General features: G+C 48.5%; 1 protein-coding gene across 1 annotated transcript in view; it reads right to left on the reverse strand.

The window, feature by feature from the left end:
• Positions 1-13,487, reverse strand: part of sema5ba (sema domain, seven thrombospondin repeats (type 1 and type 1-like), transmembrane domain (TM) and short cytoplasmic domain, (semaphorin) 5Ba) — a 330,444-nt gene that overhangs the window by 40,501 nt on the left and 276,456 nt on the right. The window contains 2 exon segments of the mRNA XM_055638824.1: positions 5,615-5,762; positions 12,140-12,188. Coding sequence (XP_055494799.1) covers positions 5,615-5,762; positions 12,140-12,188 — 197 coding nt within the window.

Consider the following 13,487-nt stretch of genomic DNA (forward strand, 5'->3'; position numbering starts at 1 on the left):
CTTTTGACACAGTCAGAATTTATTTTAGTTTAGTTGGTTTAGTTTAGAGATGCAGAACGAAAAGAAGCCCTTCGGCCCACCGAGTCCGTGCAGACCAGCGATCCCCGTGCACTAACACTATCTTACGCACTAACACTATCTTACCAATTAACCTACAAACCTGTACGTCTTTGGAGTGTGGGAGGAAACCGGAGCACCCGGAGAAAGCCCACGCAGGTCTCGGGGAGAACGTACACACTCCGTACAGGCAAGTACCCGTTGGTCGGGATCGTACCCGGGTCTCTGGCGCTGGAAGGCAGCTGCGCCACCGTGCTGCCCTTTGTTGAATATTCCTCAGTAGATCCGGTAGGCGGCGCGGCTCTGGCCAGCAGCGGCCTCTGCAGCCTGTCCGCGTTTTTATTATTTTTTTGTCTGTGTTTCTGTGTAGTTTTTGTTATTTTATGTTGGGGTGTGTGTGGGGGGGTGGGGGTGGGGAAACTTTTTGAATCTCTCCCTGCACTGAGACCCGACCTTTTCTCGTCAGGTCTCAGCCGTCGTTGAGGCCGCAACGAGGAGCGGCCTCCAACAGGAAGAGACCGGGGACTCGGGTGTCGACTCACCGTCGCCGTCGCGGAGCTGGCCGGGTCCGGAGCGGTGGAGGAGCGCTGCTGCTGCTGCTGCTGCTGCTGCTGTTGCTGCTGCTGCTGCCGGAGAGTCGGAGGCTCTCTACAGGTCTGTGGACGACGGCGCCGAGCCCACGGCTCCCTGGGGGGAGACCGCTTTTCGGGGCTTCTGCGGCGGCGACTTCTCCCGCCCGAGTTGCGGGGTCGAAGAGCTCCTGGAGCGGGGCCTAGCACCGCTGCCCCGCGCGGCTGGAATGGCCGCGGACTCTGCGAGCGCACACCGGGGGCTCCAACACCAAGACCCGGTGTGCGACCTTGCATCACCCGGCGTGGCTTTAATGGCCGCGGGACAATCGCCATCGCCAGCCGGGGGCTATGACTTTGACTCTCGGGGGGGGGGAGAGTGCAGTGGAGAGATACGTTTATTTGGCCTCCATCACAGTTATGTGATGGATGTTTATGTTAAATGTAATTATGTTGTGTCTGGGGTCTATTTGTGTGTTATGTATGGCTGCAGAAACGGCATTTCGTTTGGACCTCCAGGGGTCCAAATGACAAATAAATTGATTCTGATTCTGATTCTGATTCTGATTCTCAGCTCGCTGGACTGTATACTCAACGGAGATCATGTTGCTCTGGTCAATATTGTTCTATGGTTGTTTATTAAGAACGAGGATGTTTTCGTTCAGTTGAGTTTAGTTTAGAGATATAGCATGGGATCAGGGCCTGAAGCCCACCAACTCCACACTGGCCATCGATCAGTCACCTGCTCACACCCGTTCTATGTTAATCCCACTTAATGGGCAGTTTTACTGAAGCCAATTAACCTGCAAACCTGCACGTCCTTGAGATGTGGGTGGAAACTCCACACACACAGACAGCACCCGGGGTCAGTATCGAACCTGGGTCTCTGGGCCCTGTGGCAGCAGAGTCTCCATCTTCCCAGTCTTCCCTCCCCGACACATAAAAACAAACCATCCTACCAAACCATCATTTCCTTCCAATGACGTTTTCCAAAATACACGAGGATTTAATCATAATCCAGTCACATTAGAATATTCATTGTGATTATTGTAATTATTAAACCCACGTTGAATAATTAAAAGTCCCTAATTCCTCTGGATGTGAAATAAGTGAAAATTTAAATTTGATGAGGAGATGCGGTGTGTTTTCAGTGGCAGTCAGTGTTATTTATAGAGATTTTCGCAGGCAGATGAGAAATGTCTCAGCAAAATAGACGTGCAAAATGAATCAAGACATTACTGCAAAACACAGTGAGAAACAAAACCAAGTCCATGGGACAGCAAGTGGTTGTGCAGGCTGATTTAAGAACTTTAGTTTAATTTAGTTTAGAGATACAGCGCGGAAACAGGCCCTTCGGCCCACCGACCAGCGATCCCCGTACACTAACCCTATCCTCCGCACACTAGGGTCACTTTACAATTTTCCCAAGCCAATTCTTTGGAGCGTGGGAGGAGAAAACCTACGCGGGTCATGGGGAGAGAACGTACAAACTCCGCACAGACAGCACCCGTACCTACGAGGCTTTTAGATAGGCGCATAGATATTCAGAGAATAAAAAGATATGGATCACGTACAGCTGAGATCAGTTTAACTTGGCATCATGTGCAGCATGAAGATTATGATCCCATGCTGCACTGACCTACAAAATGAATGGCCTCCTTCTGTTCAATAGCCAGACGAAGTATGATCGAGAGAAATTAAGTCCGGGCGGCACGGTAGAATTGCTGCCTTATAGCACAGTCCCACCGTGCGAGTTCATTCCAAGAGCTCTCCCGAGTTTCCCCTGATTCGAACTCGGAGATTTACGGTAATGGCCGCTCGTCGGTACTCGGGGCTCTCGAGGACATTTTTCATCGTGTTGAAAAATCTTCACGAGTCTTCCCGTGCTTACCTGCCGTTAGCGGGTCTTCCCGAGTACCTGCCGTTAGCGTTACAAGCCGCTAAACGACGTCCCCGAGCTCCAAAGTACCCGCTACGTTCATTCTCCGTGCTTACCACGATTTTGATTTTTTTTTAAACTCGGGAGAGCACTTGTATGAGTGAACGCGTACCGTGGGACAGGGCTATTCCAGCGACGGAAACCCGGGTTCGATCCCGACTACGGGTGCTGTCTGTATGGAGTTTGTACCTTCTCCCCGTGACCTGCGTGGGTTTTCTCCATGATCTTCGGTTTCCTCCCACACTCCACAGACATACACTTTTGTTGGCTAATTGGCTTGGTATAAATGCAAATTGACCCTAGAGTGTGTAGGATAGTGCAAGTGTTCGGGGATCGCTGGTTGGCGCGGACAGGGTGGGCCGAAGGGCCTGTGTCCGCGCTATATCTCTAAACTAAACTAAAGCTAAATCTAAATTGAAGACTCAAATCTAAGCATAGACTTTCTGGGATTGCTAATTGCTGCAATGAAGCATGTCAATGAAGGCACGAAAACATCCAAAGGGGAAACTCAGCGGATATATGTATTCATGTTGTTATTATAAGTCATCTTTATAATTTGGTTAATCCTTTATTTGGAACATTTGACATTTCAATTACTGAAGAAAAATGGCTGATGAAAAACTATCAGAAAGCAATTTGCAACATATGTGACCGGAATGGAAATAGTGGCGAGTTAAGAGGACAAATCCTATTATAAATGTGGACATTGGAATTGGTGGAGGAAAATTATCATTCCAGCAATATTACCTCCCTACTCAGAATTCAGAAATATTAGATAATCAGCAATTTCAGCCGTATTTCCTGGCATTTTGGACATCCATTTTTTTTTCGTTTCCTGCAGGCATTTAGCAAATGATGAAAGACTATTCAAAAATGTACCGGGTGGCAAGTTGGTGCAGCGGCAGAGTCGCTGCCTTACAGCGCCAGAGACTCAGGTTCGATCCCGACTACGGGTGCCCTTTGTGTGGAGTTTGCACGTTCTCCCCGTGACCTGCGTGGGTTTTCTCCTGGTGCTCCGGTTTCCTCCCACACTTCAAAGACGCGTAGGTTTGTAGGTTAATTGGCTTCGGCAAACTGCCCCCAGTGTGTAGGATAGAATTAGTGTAGGGGTGAGCGTGGACTCGGTGGGCAGTAGGTCCACACGGTATCTCTGAACTGAACTAAACGAAATATACTTGTAAGCATATCATTCTTTTTAAATCAACTCCGTGTGCAAAGGCATTCAACTCCCTTAAGGGGCAAAAGTCAAAACATGTTTAACAAAGATCTTGGGAATAGTAATTCCAGGAATGATTGTATCAAGTTCTCTCCACCCGGAAAACATTGCTACACTTTGCTAACCGATGCAGCACATTTACAACTGACATGTTCTTGGACTTCTGCCAGAACTTCCTTCAAAGATCCTTTCACTTTGGTTTCTAGGATTGAATAAATGTTTCTCAGAACGGATGCATGGTCTCGATATAGACAACCCCACACGAGTATCCGCCTGATCTGTGCTTAGTTTAGTCTAGCTTAGAGCTACGGCGCGGGAAACAGGACCTTTCGGCCCACCGAGTCCGCGCCGACCAGCGATCCCCGCACACTAACACTACCCTGTGCACACTAGGGACAATTTTACATTTATACCACGTCAGTTAGCCTCCAAAGCTGGAGTGTGGGAGGAAACCAGAGATCTCGGAGAAAACCCAGGCGGTAAAGGGGAGATACCCGTATACACCCGCGGTTAGAATCGACTCTGTTAGTGCCCTTTATATGGCAACCCTTTGCATACCTTGGGTATGTGAAACAAAGACTTGTCACATGTGTCAATAAAGTATAATTCAATCATTCATTCATTCATTCATTCATTCATCCATTCATTCATTCATCCATTCATCCATTCACTCATCATTCATTCATTCATTTCATTCATCATTCATTCATTCATTCATTCATTCATTCACTCATTCATTCACTCATCACTCACTCATTCATTCATGCATTCATTCAATCATGAATTCATTATTCACTCATTCACTCATTCATTCATTCATTCATTCATTCATTCATGCATTCATTCATTCATTCATGCATTCAATCAATCATCCATTCAATCATTCATTCATTCATTCGGTTTGTAGGATAATTTGTTTAGTTTAGAGCTACAGCGTGGAAAAATGCCCTTCGGCCCACCGAGTCTGTACCAACCAGCAATTCCCGCACATTAACACTATCCTACGCACACACTGGGGACAATTTTACACTTATACCAAGCAAATTAATCACCATACCTTTACTCCTTGGAGTGCAGGAGGAAACTGAAGATCTCGGATAAAAACCCACGTAGGTCACGGGGAGAGAACGTACAAACTTCATACAGACAGCACCCGAAGTCGGAATCGAACCCAGGTCTCGGGCGCCGCAAGCGCTGTAAGGCAGCAACTCTACCGCTGCACCACCGTGCAAAATTGGCTTCAGTAAAATAGTAAATTGTCCCTAGTGTGTAGCATTAAGAATGGATCGACTGGGCTTAAATTAACTGGAATTAGAAGGATGAAAGGATATCTTATAGAAACGTATAAAATTCTTAAGGGATTGGACAAGCTAGATGCAGGAAAAATGTTCCCCATGTTGGAGGGGTCCAGAACCAGGGGTCAAAGTTTAAGAATAAGCCCATTTAGGACTGAGGTGAGGAAAAACCTTTTCAGCCAGTGAGTTGTGAATCTGTGGAATTCTCTGACACGGAAAGCAGTGAAGGGCAATTCACTGGATGTATTCAGGAGAGAGTTAGATAGAGCTCTTAGGGTTAACAGAATCATGGGATATTGGGAGAAAGCAGGAACGGGGTTATGATTCTGGAAGATCAGTCATGGTCATATTGAATGGCGGTGCTGGCTCGAAGGGCCGAATGGTCTACACCTGCACCTATTTTCTGTTTCCCTGACCTTCAGTCCAAAGAAGGGTCTCGATCGGAAACATCACCCACCCCTTTTCTCCGGAGATGCTGCCTGACTCGCTGAGTTTCATAGTGCTAGTGTACTGATGGGCTGGTGAGGTTGCTACATACCGTTGTACAACCGGGGCATGTGTTCCCGTTCTGGCAGCTCCTTTGCCTCATGTGCATCCCTCCACTGCAGTCGGCACTGCACTTGGTCCACGGGCCCCAACTCGACCAGAACACTGGCGACGGACACGCTGTGTTCTCGTTGCAGAACCTGGAACGGAAAAGCGTCACCTTTATCTGAGCCCGCGGGAAGAAGACACAAAGTGCGGGAGTTAAGGGCCTGTCCCACTTGGCCGTCATTTGCGCCTCATCTACGCGTCGTATGTAAAACAGGTCGATGTGTCGTGATGCGCGACATCGCACGCAAATCACGCGTCAGCGCAGCCGTCTGGTGCGCGTGACGTCATTAGAATACCTGCGGCGTGCGGTGATGCATGGTTACGGACGTTGACACACGGTGACGTAACCATGCGTTACCACGCGATACGCATGAGATGTCGGGACGCCAGCGTGCGATGCCAATGTGTCAGGGTTTGTAGCCAATGCATCAGCGTGCGTAGCCAATGCGTCAGCGTGCATACGCGATACATCACATAGGTGGCGCGCGAGGATTTTGTTACACTACGAAACCCTAGAGCGTCGCGTGATACCGCGCGCCACCGCCTGCGATTCCACGCCTCACCATGGGCAATGCTTGCGTCACCCATGCATCACAATCCGTCTACCTAGTTCACATATGACGCGTAAACGAGGCGCAAATGACGGCCAAATGGGACAGGCCCTTAACGCTGCAGGTCAGGCAACACGGATAGGTTGACGTTTCTGGTAGGGACCTTTTCTTCAGACAGACACAAGGTGCTGGAGTAACTCGGAGGGTCGGGCAACACCTCTGGAGAAAAGGAAAAGGTGACATTTCAGGTCAGTACCCTTCTTCAGACTCAGACACTCCAGCACTTTATAGTTTAGTTTAGTTTAGCTTAGTTTAAGTTAGGTATGGTTCATTTAATTGAGTTGAAGATAGACACAAAAGGTCATAAAGTCATAAGCAATGGGTGATGTTTCTGGTCAAGACCCTTCTTCATACTGAGCAAGGTGTTCTATGTTGGCCATTTTCCCCAGTATGTCAGTTCTTGGGTTGAACACGTTACAACCTACTCAAGATGGACACAAAATGCTGGAGTAACTCAGCAGGACAGGCAGCATCTCTGGAGAGAAGGAGTGGGTGAGGTTTCGGGTCGAGACCCTTCTTCAGACTGAGTTGAGTTGAGTTGAGTTTACTATTGTTTAGTTTACTTCAGCTTACAGATTAGGGCTTTTAAGTTAGGGCTTTATTCTTTGGTGCGCAGAAGGTTAAGGGGGGACTTGATAGAGGTTTTTAAAATGATGAGAGGGATAGACAGAGTTGACATGGAAAAGCTTTTCCCACTGAGAGTAGGGAAGATTCAAACAAGGGGACATGACTTGAGAATTAAGGGACTGAAGTTTAGGGGTAACATGAGGGGGAACGTCTTTACTCAGAGAGTGGTAGCTGCGTGGAATGAGCTTCCAGTGAAGGTGGTGGAGGCAGGTTCGTTTTTATCATTTAAAAATAAATTGGATAGTTATGGATGGGAAGGGAATGGAGGGTTATGGTCTGAGCGCAGGTATATGGGACTAGGGGAGATTATGTGGTCGGCACGGACTAGAAGGGTCGAGATGGCCTGTTTCCGTGCTGTAATTGTTATATGGTTATATGGTAGATACATCGTACAAACACGCTTCATTATTGATTACCTGCACACGAGTTCTATGTTATCCCACTCTCGTATCCCTACACTCTTGGGGAAATTTACAGAAGCCAATTAACCTGCAAACCTGTGAATCTTTGGAGGAAACCGGTGTACCCAGAGAAAACCCACACAGTCGCAGGGAGAACGTGCTAATTTAGACCAGGGACAATGTGTATTGTTTAGTGAAGAGTGTCATCTTATTTACTGGTTTGTGATCCTTCACTTGAAGCACAAGAACAGGCCCCTCGAATGGATACTATTTAAGATGCAACTGGGAGAACGTGCAAACTCCGCACAGACAGCACCCCGTGGTCAGGGTCGAACCCAGGCCTCTGGCGCTCTTTGATCAGGCAGAACTTAGGTCTCACCTGCTGATCATCACTTATCGGGTTCTACACAATCGCTCAATTAACTGGGTGCAGTCCATGGGCAACATTCCACTGCAAGGGGAAGTACAACGGGATCTGGGGGTCCTTGTACATCAGTCTATGAAAGTAAGCATGCAGGTACAGAAAGCAATGAAGAAAGCGAATGGCATGTTGGCCTTTTGTAACAAGAGGAATTGAATATAGGAGCAAAGATGTCTATCTGCAGTTGTGCAGAGCCCTAGTGAGACCACACCTGGAGTACTGTGTGCAGTTTTGGTCCCCTAATTTGTGGAAGGACATTCTTGCTATTGAGGGAGTGCAGCGTAGGTTTAAAAGGTTAATTCCCGGGATGGCGGGACTGTCATATGTTGAGAGAATGGAGCAGCTGGGCTTGTACACTCCGGAGTTTAGAAGGATGAGAGGATATCTCACTAAAACATATAAGATTGTTAAGGGCTTGGACACGCTAGAGGCAGGAAACATGTTCCCGATGTTGGGGGAGCCCAGAACCAGAGGCCACAGTTTAAGAATAAGGAGTAAGTCATTTAGAACGGAGATGAGGAAACACTTTTTCTCACAGAGGGTGATGAGTCTGTGGAATTCTCTGCCTCGGAGGGCGGTGGAGGCCGGTTCTCTGGATACTTTCAAGAGAGAGCTAGATAGGGCTCTTAAAAATAGCGGAGTCAGGGGATATGGGGAGAGGGCAGGAATGGGGTACTGATTGGGGATAATCAGCCATGATCACATTGAATGGCGGTGCTGGCTCGAAGGGCCGAATGGCCTAATCCTACACCTATTGTCTATTGTCTAAGACACTGATGTGAATAATAAGCATTGCATTAGTCAGCGGTGAACAAGAACTGCCGAAGGATCAATTAATGCCATTAATTGATTGATTCTCTTTTTCTTTGCTCTCTCTTTATTCTCTCCTCTTTCTTGTCTCATTCCTCCCCTTCCCCCTCCTGCCTTTATCTTTTCCTATTCTCTCTTCCTCTCTTATTCCTTCTCTCTGATTTCTCTTTTTATTCCTCCCTTCCCTCTCTCTCCACTCCACCCCTGCCCACTCATCTCCCCCTCACTGCCATACTTCCATTTCACCTTCCCTCACTCCCTCTCTTCTTTCCCAATTTCCCTCACCTCTTCCTCTCTCTCTCTCTCTCTCTCTCTCTCTCTCTCTCTCTCTCTCTCTCTCTCTCTCTCTCTCTCTCATCCCTGCCTCTCACCCCAGCCCACACGTAGACAGGATTGAACTCGGGTCTCTGGTGATGTAAAGCAGCAGCTCTATCGCTGTGCCACTGGGGTGCTATCCCCTGATAGGAACCGCTTAGGCAGCTTTCAACCCAGTGGTATGACTATTGATTTCTCTAACGTCATGTACCCATGCATTCCCTCTCTCTCCATCCATCCCCCACCACCAGCTTCTCGTTCTCACCTAGCAAACAGCTAACAATGGCCTGCTTCCTTTATTGTCCGTTTCCCTTTCCCCTGACTCTAATCTGAAGAAGGGCCTCGACCCCGAAACGTCACCCATTCCTTCTCTCCAGAGATGCTGCCTGACCCGCTGAGTTACCCCAGCATTTTGTGTCTACATAATATATTTAGTTTAGTTCAGTTTAGAGATAGTTTAAAGATAAGGCTTGGAAGCTGGCCCTTCGGCCCACACCAACCTGGATCACCCAGACACTTGTACTTTCCTGCACACTAGGGACAATTTGCAGAAGCCAATTCACCTACAAACCTGCACGTCTTTGGAGCGTGGGGGGAAACGGGAGCACCCGGAGAAACCCCACGCAGGTCACGGGGAGAGCGTGCAGGCTCCTTACAGACGGCACCCGTGGTGCAGGATCCAATTTATTTCTAAATGATACCAATGAAGCTGCCTCCACCGCTGCGCCACTGGAAGCTCATTCCCCACACCGCCACCACTCTCTGCGTAAAGAAGTCCCCCCTCATATTACCCCTAAACTTCTGTCCCTTAATTCTGAAGTCATGTCCTCTTGTTTGAATCTTCCCTATTCTCAAAGAGAAAAGCTTGTCCACATCAACTCTGTCTATCCCTCTCATCATTTTAAAGACCTCTATCAGGTCCCCCCTTAAAACTCAGCGGGTGCAGCAGATCTATGGAGCGAACTTAATAGGCCATGTCTCGGGCCGAAACCCTTGTTCAGACGGATTGGGGGTGGGGGGGGGGCAAGGAGAAGAAAGGAAAAAGGAGGAGGAGCCAGAAGGCTGGGGGATGAGTTACCCCACATTTTGTGGGGGCTGAGGAAGGGGAGTTTAGACAGTTTAGAGATAGTTTAAAGATAAGGCTTGGAAGCTGGCCCTTCGGCCCACACCGACCTGGATCACCCAGACACTTGTACTTTCCTGCACACTAGGGACAATTTGCAGAAGCCAATTCCTACAAACCTGCTGCGTCTTTGGAGCGTGGGGGGAAACGGGACCCAGGGACAGAGAGGTCCCCACGCAGGTGGGAGGGGAGAGCGTGCAGGCTGAGCTACAGACGTCAGCTTGGTATTGCGAACCCCGAGCGGAGCACTGTACGGCGAAACGACCGCTGCGCCAACCTCCGCTTTTAATCTCCCGATATAGATCTGCTGACATCTAGAGCAGCGGACGCAATAGATGATAAAGGAAGAGATGCAGGTAAACCTCTGTCGCACCTGGAACGATTGCTTCCAGGAACATGATCCAGGGGGAGGTAAATTTCATTTGCATCTCTTGCGGTTACACGGGATGCTTCCACCAGGGGAGCAGGGTCTAGAGAGGGAGAGGGAATAGTGACAGGGAGTTGAAAGGGAGCGGTCTTCTAGGAAGGAGATGAGGAGGAGATTTCTTGTGTCAGAGGGTTGTGTCATCTGTGGAATTCTTTGAAAACACGGAGGATTACTTTGTGGATGTGACGGCTGGTGGGGTGAAATTTTAAGGCAGAGATGGACTAGATTCTTGGTTAGTATGGGTGTCAGAGTTTATGGGGAGAAGGCAGGAGAATGGGTTGAGGAGGGAGAGATAGAATGACAGAGTAGACTTGATGTGCCGAATGGCCTAATTCTACTCGTATTCTTATGACCTTATGATTCTTTTATGGTGGAGGAGGGGAACCAGAGGTTCCCTGAATAATGAGGACATTTCAGATGTCCTGAATGTGGAACGTCTCACTCCGTGGAGCAGAGCGGCTAGACGGAGGAACATGGAGTAGGGGATTGAGTCCTGACAGGAAGCAATTTGGGAAGAAGTGTAGTCCAGAAAGCCATGGGAGTCAGTGGGGTTATAGTGTATGTCGGTCAGAAGTCTATCACCTGCAATGGAGATAGTGAGGTCAAGGAATGATAGGGAAGTGGCGGAGATGGTCCAGGTGTATTACAGTGCCGGGTGGAAATTAGTGGTGAAGTGGATGAAGTCAGTCAGTTGTGTGCGGGTGCAGGAGGTGGCACCAAAGCAGGAAGCCCAGAAAGTCCAGCCGCCGTTCCTGAATGTGGAGCACAACACAGGAGAAGGGTCAGTGTATGTGGTGTGGGGAACACGGTGAAAAGCTGGCATTACACACACACACATGTACCACAAGCCTTCCAGGAACACACTTTTCACACACACACACACTTTAGTATACGGGAACACACCAGTGGCAGAGTCTAGGCACACCAGAACACATACACACTCACAATGAAACACACACACACACTAGGAAGGACACACACACACTCACACAGTCAGAGGGTTGTGTACACTGTGGACACACACGCGCACAGAAGGCACACAAGTCAGTGCGCGCACACACACACACACAGATGGCTAGACACACACACACACACACACACACATGGGGAGAAGGCACACAGAACACACACACAGGAGGCAGAGATAGGTACACACACACACAGAGTAGACACACACATGGCACATGCACACACACACACTTGTATTCGCTTCACACCTTACACTCACACGCGCAACTCTCCACATGCACAACACAGACACACAATAACACACACGCACGCAGTCGTGAAACACACACAACGCACATGCACACACACACACACACGCGCACACTCACACGCACACACTCACACGCGCACACTCACACATGCACACACACACACACACACACACACACACACGCAGTCACAACACACACACACACACACACACACACACACACACACACACACACACACACACACACACACACACACACACACACACACACATGCACACACACACACACACACACACACACACACACACACACACACACACACACCCACACTCACACACACACACACACACACACACACACACACACACACACACACACACACACACACACACACACACACACACACACACACACACACACACATGCACACTCACACATACACACATGCAGGTTTGATTTGATTTGATTTAATTTGACTTTAGTTACAGAAAGGCTGGGAGTGTGTGATCCTTACCGCTCCTCCCTGCTTTGTCCAACACACACTCTCCCTCCGTAGCGAGGAACTTAAAGTACACGGCATTGGGGGTTCAGTATTGATGTGGATAGAGAACTGGCTGGCAGACAGGAAGCAAAGAGTAGGAGTAAACGGATCCTTTTCACAATGGCAGGCAGTGACTAGTGGGGTACCGCAAGGCTCAGTTCTGGGACCCCAGCTATTTACGATATATATTAATGATTTGGCCGAGGGAATTGAATGCAACATCTCCAAGTTTGCGGATGACACGAAGCTGGGGGGCAGTGTTAGCTGTGAGGAGGATGCTAGGAGGCTGCAAGGTGACTCGGATAGGCTGGTTGAGTGGGCAAATGCATGGCAGATGCAGTATAATGTGGATAAATGTGAGGTTATCCACTTTGGTGGCAAAAACAGGAAAGTAGATTATTATCTGAATGGTGGCTGATTAGGAAAGGCGGAGGCAGCGAGACCTGGGTGTCATGGTACACCAGTCATTGAAAGTAGGCATGCAGGAGCAGCAGGCAGTGAAGAAAGCGAATGGTATGTTAGCATTCATAGCAAAAGGATTTGAGTATAGGAGCAGGGACGTTCTACTGCAGTTGTACAGGGTCTTGATGAGACCACACCTGGAGTATTGCGTACAGTTTTGGTCTCCTAATCTGAGGAAAGACATTCTTGCCATAGAGGGAGAACAGAGAAGGTTCACCAGACTGATTCCTGGGATGTCAGGACTTTCATATGAAGAAAGACTGGTTAGACTCAGTTTGTACTCGCTAGAATTTAGAAGATTGAGGGGGGATCTTAGAGAAACTTACAACATTCTTAAGGGGTTGGATAGGCTAGGTGCAGGAAGATTGGTCCCGATGTTGGGGAAGTCCAGAACAAGGGGTCACAGTTTAAGGATAAGGGGGAAATCTTTTAGGACCGAGATGAGGAAAACATTTTTCACACAGAGAGTGGTGAATCTCTGGAATTCTCTCCCGCAGAAGGTAGTTGAGGCCAGTTCATTGGCTATATTTAAGAGGGAGTTAGATGTGGCCCTTGTGGCTAAAGGGATCAGGGGGTATGGAGCGAAGGCAGGTACAGGATACTGAGTTGGATGATCAGCCATGATCACATTGAATGGCGGTGCAGGCTCGAAGGGCCGAATGGCCTACTCCTGCACCTATTTTCTATGTTTCTATGCGCACACACACCCTCGCACTCACATGCACACACACAAACACACTCACATACACACACACACTCACATGCACACACACACATGCACACGCACACACACACACTCACATGCACACACACACACACACACACATGCACATGCACACACACACACTACACACACACG

This window comes from Leucoraja erinacea, chromosome 7, assembly GCF_028641065.1.
Source record: "Leucoraja erinacea ecotype New England chromosome 7, Leri_hhj_1, whole genome shotgun sequence".
NCBI lineage: Eukaryota > Metazoa > Chordata > Chondrichthyes > Rajiformes > Rajidae > Leucoraja > Leucoraja erinaceus.